The 10106-nt window shown below is 38.9% G+C and overlaps 1 protein-coding gene across 1 annotated transcript in view; it reads right to left on the bottom strand.

Annotated features, from left to right (window-relative positions):
- Nucleotides 1-1248: 1248 nt before the first annotated feature.
- The window catches only part of iqcg (IQ motif containing G), an 8928-nt gene continuing 70 nt past the window's right edge, over nt 1249-10106 (bottom strand). The window contains exons 1-10 of the mRNA XM_061049739.1: nt 10075-10106; nt 8898-9021; nt 8715-8749; nt 8501-8623; nt 7818-7902; nt 7563-7724; nt 3664-3738; nt 1920-2051; nt 1729-1818; nt 1249-1594 (exon numbers count right to left, since the gene is read on the bottom strand). The exon at nt 10075-10106 is cut by the window's right edge and continues 70 nt beyond it. Of these exons, the coding sequence (XP_060905722.1) occupies nt 1484-1594; nt 1729-1818; nt 1920-2051; nt 3664-3738; nt 7563-7724; nt 7818-7902; nt 8501-8623; nt 8715-8749; nt 8898-9020 (936 nt within the window). The 5' untranslated portion in view covers nt 9021; nt 10075-10106 and the 3' untranslated portion in view covers nt 1249-1483. The remainder of the gene's footprint in view (nt 1595-1728; nt 1819-1919; nt 2052-3663; nt 3739-7562; nt 7725-7817; nt 7903-8500; nt 8624-8714; nt 8750-8897; nt 9022-10074) is intronic.

Here is a 10106-nt window from a genome sequence, read left to right as displayed (position 1 = left end):
TCCATGCAAGAAGCGGCTCGAAAATCGAAACCTGATATAGACTCAACGATGACTGCCAGGGAGAACGACGGCGTCCCGGTAAATAGTACAGTTTGCTGTTTATGTACAATCAACCTCAGGGCTAGGGTTAGCTGTGGGTGTGATTGATTTTTCGTGTGCCGACCTCATGGCCAAGCACTTTAGCACGGGCACCCAGCCATTTTTATCGTTTAAACTCTTTTATTTTCTCACTACATTTAAGTCAGAGTGTATGTCTGTAGGCCCAGTTCTACCATCGCTGATAGGCTGGGCCGGGCCGCTTGACAACCTTTAGTTCTCCAAAGTTCAGTTTGTCAACACAGAGCTAACGTTTCATGATTTAGAGGATTGGTTTTACACAGAGTGACAAAGGCTCAAACATCATATACGACACAATAGGTTATAGGGATGATTACTGCCACCAGGAAGCTCCTGGTCTGCCTTTTTTATGGCTAACTCTTGACTGAAAGGTCGTAGAGCGCTGGAACCAAGACCCCCCCCCCCCCAATTTGAGCTCAAAACTGATTGGTTGAGACAATTTTCAGCAGACCTTCCGTCCCAGAGATACGAGCTGAAAGAGACAAGGGGACAAGACCAGTGTGTTCAGCAAGGCCAATATATGGGGGACAGATCAAGGTTTGGAGTCCATGTGACCTTCCGTTGTGGAGTTATAGGCAAAAAGGGAAAGGGAATGGGTAAGGAACAGATCAGCATTGTGTGTGGTGTAATCCTGACCAGAGATTGCACTTCGGAAGTGTGATCTGCAGGATAGAGATTGGCAAGGGTTTGGATCACCATTGAGGGTGGAATCCTAACTAGGGCTCCAGTGGAGACAGGGATGAAAACCACTTGGCTATGTCTGATTATTGAATAACTTTTGATAGGAAGGTCATATTGACTCGAAACCAAGACGCGTCCCCCCATTTGCGGACACAGGCTTTTCAACGATACCACTTAAGAGTCTCTACGACATTGGGAAGTACTTGAATCAGCTACTTTGTGATTTGTGTCTTGTCTGATTGTAGGAGCGTAGCATCGCCGCAGCACTAGTGTCTAGAGTCAACCTGCCCCACACATCGTGGCTCCTGGATTAACTGACCAACAAACCACAGTTTGTCCTCACAAATCCTGTACACTGCAGACTTTAGAAGTTCTCTGGTGACTCTGCCGGTGTCGGCCTCATCAATGATGGGATGGACTGGTGCCAGTGGAGCTGCCTCCAGATGAATCACAGAAGAGGTGATTAGGTTTGCAGTATGTTTCTTCTTTAAGTTATAATATTATATTTCCAGTGAGGCAGTTTCATTCACTACACTTCTGTACAAAACATACCAAATAAGAGTACTTAAAGTACTTTTAAAAATAAAAGAGTTCCCAATGTTAAAGAACAAGAAACATGGACTTCGTATTGTTTGTTACTGGATTATAAAAACATATTTCAGTGTCTCAAAGAACTTTGAAGAAATCATTTTTTCTTCCTCCTCTTTTCTTCCTTCTTCTTGCCTTTCTTGTTTTGCTCTGGTTTTCTAAAACTTAGGCCACGGCGGACTTTGCAGCCTCTCCACCAGGCTTGAAGCTGCGTGGGAAAAGGTTAAATGCCAGAGACAGATTTAGGGATTAGTGAACTAGATGGGAAGGTGGTCATGTTGCATGGCATGATGCTAATGGGTATAAACTGTGGTGAACCGAGTCCTTAATTTATGTTGTTACCTTTATAGCAGCCCTGGTCTCTGCCTGCTGTAGCTGGAGTTTCTCCAGTTTATCCCTGTCCTCAACCACCACCTGCTCCATCTCCCTGAACTGGAAATAATTCAGCACATATTATTACATTGTGACAGTGCACCCTGTTCTGCATTTGAAGATTAATGAATCATGTTAAGCACACAGAGGTCACAGCTCACCAATCTCTTTTTCTCCATTAATCTGTCCAGATGTATTGTTCTTTTGCACTGCACTTTGTAGAGCTGCTGCTCCTTTTCCTTCTGCATCTGACTTTTGTACTCCTGCCACTGCTGCAGCTTTTGCTGAAACTCCTGAAACAGCAATAGCAAAGAGGTCAGCTGCTAAACTGCTAAGCTTAGATGATAATAAAATTAAAAGCTATAATGACATCACAAAAATTAAAAAACAAGCTGCAAATGAAAAACATTAACTACAAACAAAATTCATCCCTTAAAACGATACTTCACTGAAACATGAATCTGTATTGACATTGGGTCATATACGTATGTAGTAGAAATGTGAAATAAATTTTGAAGTTGGTGCCTTCTTGACCAACAAAAGGAAGAAAGTGTCTTTTTGGCTCATGTTGAAGACACCAACTCCCAGAATGCACAGCTCCACAGGCCACTCCAACTGAAGCTTGGGCTTTATGTTATTTACAGACATTTACTACAACACGTAGTTGTAGTTTCCTCAACTGATTCCGAGATTTCTTGCAGAAGGAATTGGCATCTTGGAAATTCCTGGCAGAAAACGGACTCACTATGTCTGTGTCCATAGGCAAACAGTGAGCGCACCGACACCACCAGGCCGCCCAGCTCGAGCCGCCCAGGTAAATTTATGGCCGTCTGAGTAAATTTCCGACCTGATTTTATTAAATTTTTCATGCATTCAAAAAATTGATGCGTGCGCAAGAGAGTGCAGTCCAAGAGAGCGGGAACCAAGAGAGCGAAATCACATCAGCTTCAGTGAAATAGAGAAGGTCTATGGAATCATATTTGTGCCAGAAAAATCAAAAGAAAATCTTAAAATGCAATCAAAAACAAGACTTTGAGAGCGATATAATCTCACTGAAGCAAAAAAAAATTACTTGCAATTTAAATATTTGTGTAATTGTGTAAATAATCGGCCTTTTACTTTTCTTATCATCAGTCATTTTGTTTACAGTTCCCTCTTTTTGTTTCTCACTGATCAAACTTTTGCTCTCACTGTCAGCTTTCTCGTTTGCGCTGCCTGACTATTTGTTTGCGATTCTGGCACAAACCTGCGTCCCCATTGGCTAATGAGTTTTTGAGTGACAGCTCAATGCCCCGGACGTCCCAGGAAGTCTTTTTACTGACAGACCAGCCCCCGTCTGAAGGGGCAACTTCTATCGAGTGGTCCAATCAAATGCAGTATAGAACAATATATGAATAATGTGTGCACATGCATTCCTCATGATTAGTAGAGTATTCTACAATTTAAAGAGTCTTGTGTTTACCTTAGTTTTACCTTATTACTGCAAAGCCAGTGTTTATTTTATTCATACTAGATACATACATAAAGCTTTTAAAATCTTTGAAAGTTCATTCATAAGACGTTGCATGTATTTATTTTTTAAATTGTGTATAAAGAAAGGACTTTTAATTGATTTAACTGTTGAATAAATACAGACCCTCAGTTTTCACAGCAGTGAGAGTATGCTCCCTCTTCATCACAGGAACTGGGTACTTGACCACAGGTGTAGAAAAAAAACACAGCTTCAATAGCAAATCATTTGGGTTGAGGTGTTCATGTGTTTTTGTTTTCGGCAACACATATTTGAATTCATATTGAGGTATAACTGTAGCTCCGGTTATGACAGAGCAGCTTCCAAAAGCAAACCATTCACAATATGTTATAATGACTTTAGTCTGTTGTTCATTGAATATTTGCTGTACCAACCTTATTTTGATTTTGCAGGAATATCTCAGACTCCACATGAACTCTTATCTCCTCCTGATGCTGTTTCTGGAGCAGCTAAGAGAGAGATCACAACACATTATTTGGACAACATTTACTGTATACCTTGGGTCTGCAGTCCTGATTTTACACAGGAATTAAAGTAGCACAGAGTGTAGCACAATTTTCATTGTTTTCTTCTAAATATTTTTTGGTCATTTCGATTGTAGAGCAGCCAGGGGTGCTAATTCTGTGTACCTGGGACCATGCATGTGCCCATTGACTTTTCTCTGCTTAACATAACGAGTGAATAGTTGCATTGTGGGTGCATTGCTCTTGATTGATCAAAAAGCCATGAAGTATCTTGGGCAGATTTTCCATCTATTTTCAAAATCAGTTCTAATGAAGAAGTAAGTTGGCATATACAAGAAATTTGATGTTTTCTACATTACTTTCAATAGACAGACAAAGACATTGACATTCCACACATATATCAATTGACACTAAAACCAAAACTACTATATAGCCTATGAATACAATGGCTGCAACTAATGACTTGTTCGATCATTGACTAGTCATAGATTACTGAAATGATTAATCAACTAATCTGATAATGTCTTGCACAATAACTTAAGGGCTCGAATTTATCTACCAGCTTTTAAATTTAAAGGGGTCATATTATGCTTTTGCACAGCAGACTGGAGTAGATCCTGAAATATGCACCTTTTTATCAGGAACAGGAAATGTATCATGAATAGGTCAGAATTGATAATTGAATTATTAAATTGATAATTAAATTAAATTTTGATCCCCAGAATTGAAATTGTGAGATTTTGAAAGATTCACACCCCTACTGTATTTTACAGAGTCTGATCAACATTGTTTTTGATTCATTGAGTTAATCAATCAATCAATATTTATTTGTATAGCGTCAACTCATAACAAGTGTTATCTAGAGACACTTTACAAAAAGAAGGTAAAAGACCTTAATCTTCGTTTTTAAATATTGCAAAAGAGCAGGTAGAAAGTGTAACATGTTGACCTGGAATAACCCCAAATTCGCCCCAAACCCCTTTCCTGTTTGCTGATGGGAAATCACAATTCATTGATTAACTGTTTGAAAGCACCACACTACATTGAAATGTAGAGACAGGACGTCATAAAACACTTTGGATAACTTTCTAATCCACACAGGTAGTCATTGCTGCTGCTGTCTGCCTCCATGTTATGTCTTATATGTGCTTCCAATGTGGCCTCTATGATTATTCTTTTCCCTTGTCGCCCCAGTAGTATCTTTATTGCATGAACTGCTTTGATTGTGCTTTGTTTGTGCCTGCTCCAATTGTGTGTGACATGTTGTATGTCTCTTTTCCTTTTGCTTAGGCCTGTTGTAATTATAAATGTAATGTATTTTATTGTATTTTAAATCTTCAGCGATTGCATTTTAGGTTGCCTACTGACAACTGGCCGGGGACTACAGCTGGAAATTAGCCGTAAATGCCAAAGCTGCTTCTTTTACTGTACAGTAAATTAAAGGGGACTGTCCACGAAACAATAAACAAAGAAAATAAACTAAAACAGACCACTTGGCTATGTGTGAACGACCTCCGAATTAGCAAACTCAGAAGGGGTCAAAACAAACAGCCGTCTGCAGAGTTAATCAACACGGCAGGGAATGTGATTTGATGTGCTCTTGACTATCTCACCTACTGACTTAACAGCTTTACATCTGATGAACAATCTGTTCCAATCAACATGCTCAATTTCTGATATAAAAGAATGTACATCAAGAGTAACATTTTCATGTGAGTTAGATTCCGCTACGATCATCTATGACAGAATTACAGATAGGACGTTTTATTTTCATATTACCTGATGAACCTTCACTGAATCTTACGTGGAGCACTATTGCCCCCTAGTGGTAAGATTACTGCACAGATCTAAGTTTTAGAACCGAAGGAAAGATATGTTTTAATTGTTATTTTGTTCTAGTTATAGGAGATGGAATTTGAAGATACAATTTTATACTTTTCATACTATATTAATGTGTTTTATTGAGAATGTTGAATGTCATAACGTTGGTTTATTTTCATACAGGCAAAAATCGATTGGTTACCTTCAGGTTCAACGGTTCAATGCTTATTCATTACGTATTTGATTGAAATGTTTAATGTCTGATAGAACTCTACATATAAAAATTGACATGGTGATGTTCATCTGATCAAGTTCTTATTTATATTCTCATTAAGTAAAAACTCGGTTTGAATCAAATTAATGAACAACTCCGGAGGTGCAGTAGATGTCAGGCACCTCTCTCCTCGTAAAATACCGCCAGAGATAAAACAGCAAGTCTCCACAAACTCGTTTCTCTTACTTTACATTTTGCTTTCTTCCCGTGTTGCTCCCGCGAAACTCTTTTCAATTGTAAGTTTGGAATCGTAGGAACTGCAGAGCTCTTTTCCGTTTTATATCCTATTACTATTTTTCGCACGCACGGTAACTCAGGTGCCTTTTGACCCAAGTTACGTGCTTAGCTTTTCCTTTTGAAGTATTGACCACTCATCGTTCAGAACATTTTTTTTTGTGATTCTCAAACCGACTAGAATTGACCATTTAAGTCAGTGAGAGTTAAGGGCCGTTCAATTTTAAAAAATGTTGTTTGGACCCGCTTTGAGCCGGACCCAACGGACGACGACCGGCTATCACCGTGGACCGCCGGCATCCTCGATCCGAAAGAACTCGACGAGGGCTAAGTGGTACCATTCGGCGGAGTTCTCCCGAACGCGACTCAGAATAAGGAGCGTTCTGATTAAGTAGTGGGTGTGTGGAAGCAAAGCTTGTCGAATCTGAATCAAAGTCTCTAAATCAACTTTTATACCAAATTCATTAAGTCCCCTTTTTATAAATCCTTACCTAGTTAAATCACTCAAACGATATCGCGTTTTACCTTGTTGCTCTAACATTAGAACTTCACCATTCCAACTTAGAAACCAATACATAACATTGTCTTATTTACGTTGTCACGTCAGTATCACTGTCATAATTATATCCTTTGCCTATTTACTCCATTTATATATCTTTTGTTCACCATTTTCTTTATTAAACTTTGCACATAAAATATCAGTACTTTGTATGTTTTTCTGGTTTTAAACTGCTTGAGAATTTGCTCCGATGATATGAGATTTATAGATTAATTAATTACTACAATTAAGGTTAATTATCTTATGCTTATACTTTAAGCTGGTGCCCCGTGGGGTCTAACAGTGTGGGCTCAACAGAGTGTAGCTGACGGACTCAGAGTGTAGAGGGAGCAAGGAGGAGCAGTACATGAAAACAGACACTTTTTTCTGACTTTAGCTATTGTGAACATACAAAAGTAGGTACATAGATTAAATATATGAACCCCAAAAAGGGCATAATATGGGCTCTTTAAAGTGAGGGCAGTTAGCCCTGAGGTTAGCTACAACTTCAGCCCCGGAGCAGATCAATAAGTCTCCCCTGTACTTTCTGACTACGGTCGAGACTCTGAAGCAGGAAAGGCAACACTGTAATTTTCAGGGTTCAGTGCTTAGAAGTTGTAGAATGCAATTGTGTTTCATCTGCAGCAACTTTTGGAAAAGGGGGCATGACCTGCCACAAATGTAAGAATTCATGCAATTCAGACCATGTGATAGATTGCTTGATACATTTTTACCCAATCCTGGTCCCATGGACGCATTGCCTGAAGGTTTTAAATGTTTCCCTCTTCCAACTCACCTCATTCAAAGGAATTATTTCGTTATCAGGCTTCTTGATGAGCTGATCATTTGAATCAGGTGTGTAAGAAGAGGGAAACATCTTAAACATGAAGGTCAGTGGGCCCCCAGGACCAGGATTGAGAAACACTGGTCTAGTGGACCTACCTTCAACTTATCCTCTAGCAGCTTCTCAGTCTGGCTGGTCTCCTTTTGTGTCTGCTGGAGCTGCATCTCAAAGGTTTTCACCAAAGTTGTCTTCTGGTTGGCAATTTTTGAGGACTTTTCAATGAGCTGAAGCTTCAGGTCTTTGACGAGTTGGTGCACCTCCTGTTTTTTGGTTTCACCAAAATCAACAGATTATCACTCACCACTAACAGATATTAATGCAGCCAATGTTTTTTTCTGCTCCCAGTTTCTCACCTTTAGTTTCTCTGTTTTCTGTTGGAACTCCTCTTGCTTGCTTGTTAAATCCTCTTTTCTCTGCTTCAGCATTTTTCTTTCTCCCCTATGTGGTTACACTAACATTACTAATGGAGCTCAACAGTGACCGCGCACTTTTTCGGCAGCTTGGGTTCTGGAAGTAAATTTCCCTAGTCAAATCCTCCATTGACATTTCACAAAATCTATCAAGAGATTGACGCCTGGAACCAAGACCAATACTCGTGACTATACATTTGATTCAATGCAAAAACAGAATTGAAAAACTGAGAAAAATAAAAAGATACAAGACTGTGCATCTTTTTTTTTCAAGGAACTACCCATCCCATAACCCATTGTGAATGATACTGCTTTTTTTAAATGTTACTTTTGTCATTGTTATACTGTTTATACTGTACAAGTGAACAATATCTACAACAACCTTGGATGGCTATGATATGGCGAATCCACTATGGAGAAAATTAATGGGATTTTTACTTCCAGAACCTCACTGCTGAGCCCTATACAACACAAGCTTTTCTTCTTGTTTGTCACTTCTTCTTCTTGTCCTTTCTTTCTTGTCCTAACTAACATTTGGTAAACAAAATAACCTTTTTAGTAACATGTGATTATAATGACTGAGAATAGTTGATTTAGTATTGTTTTCAAATAATCCACTGACAAACCTTCTCATGCTCCCAGCCTCCTTCTTCTGCTTTTCTTGCTCCAATACCTGCTGCAGAGAAGTGAATGTCTGCGTCTCCTCCAGCTCTGAACACAGCTCGGAAATGTGCTGTGAGATCAACTGACTGCAGACAGAGACAAAAAATACAAACTTTGTTGGTAAAAATGTTAGTTTAAAAGAAACTGACTTTAGTCCAGTGTGACTGCACCACTCACCAGTCGCTTTTTAGCTTAGTCAGCCTGGTTATTTCCTAAACACACACAAGCATGTGCACGAAACATACAGAAAGAAAAAATACAAATTATTATAAGTACAAAGACACAGATCAAATATCTGTGCTCCAGAGGACAGAGGAACTATCATGTTTTTATTTCACAGTCCAGAGGAACATGAGTCACCTTTGGCACTGCAGAGCCTCTCACACTTTTGATCTGCAATGTATGTCCCAGTATGTCCAACTTGTCTGAACAGTCCTCCAAAACAACTGCCAGTCTAAGTGTATGAGATCTGGATAAAGACATACTGTGGAAAATGTTAGACATTTGGTTAAAATAAGTAAGTTATAAGTTTGTGATATAAGCGAGATTTTCTTTCCTTTAGAAAATAATATTTTAAAAAACTTTGGTCACGAGTCAGATGTGGTTCAATAGTGGCCATTTCTCACAGATTATTATTGGAAGTTGCTGATTAAACATAGTTTTCAGGATGCAGCGTGTCGTAATTATACAGACTAGATTAAGTGAGCCGTGCATCCCGGTCATCAAAAAAAACACACACAGGAGCAGACACAATTTCAACCCATGACTGCCTTATTGTTACATTCTTGTAATAATGCTGTTATGACAAGTTTTTTTCCTGTCTATTCAAAGTCGTCTCCCCAGCTCCCTTTGCTGTTGGAATATTATTTACCCTAATGTTAGAAATAATATTTTGAATTAATTGATTTTAAGCGTGATGGCTCCCTTTTAAAAAAAAATATTTTATAGCTGTACTCACTCAAGCACCTTTTGGACTTAAATCTCTTTATCTGGGAGAGTCACAAGGCCCTCGTCCCAACTGTAGAGAGTTTGGTCTTATTCTTTAATGTCTTACAACATTGAAGTGAATTATAATTAAAGCTATTGTCTCCTTCGGGCATTATATGAATCAGTCTGTAAAGGATTGTGAAACAAGAAAGCTTTATAGAAATTCATTGTTTTAAGCAGGCCTATTGTGGACATTATGATAATTGATCTGCCTGCCTACTTTCATTAAGTTTTTATTATTATTATTTTTAAACATTGTTTTTATTTAATTGAAACTTAACATTACAAGGACTGAGTCAATTGCAGGGTAGGGTACAAATATAAAGCCACAAGGCCAGATGATCTCATAGAAATATAAACCAGAAACCGATGTCCAAACGGGAGGTGATGGAACATTTATTTTTCACACATTTACATTTTTTCTCGATCAATGAGACACGATTTCCGATAGAATAGCCTATGACTAGTTTTCATTGTCTGTCGCGTAGGCTATGCTGCAGGACAAGTATAGCCTATTTCATGGGCGAGGAAACAGCTGTAGGCTACTTACTTCAGTTTTCTCCGTCACAGCCTCTTCTGGTT

This window comes from Labrus mixtus, chromosome 11 (assembly GCF_963584025.1).
Source record: "Labrus mixtus chromosome 11, fLabMix1.1, whole genome shotgun sequence".
Taxonomy (NCBI): domain Eukaryota; kingdom Metazoa; phylum Chordata; class Actinopteri; order Labriformes; family Labridae; genus Labrus; species Labrus mixtus.
Note: the sequence above shows the minus strand (reverse complement) of the source record. Positions and strands in the feature narration are given on the sequence as shown.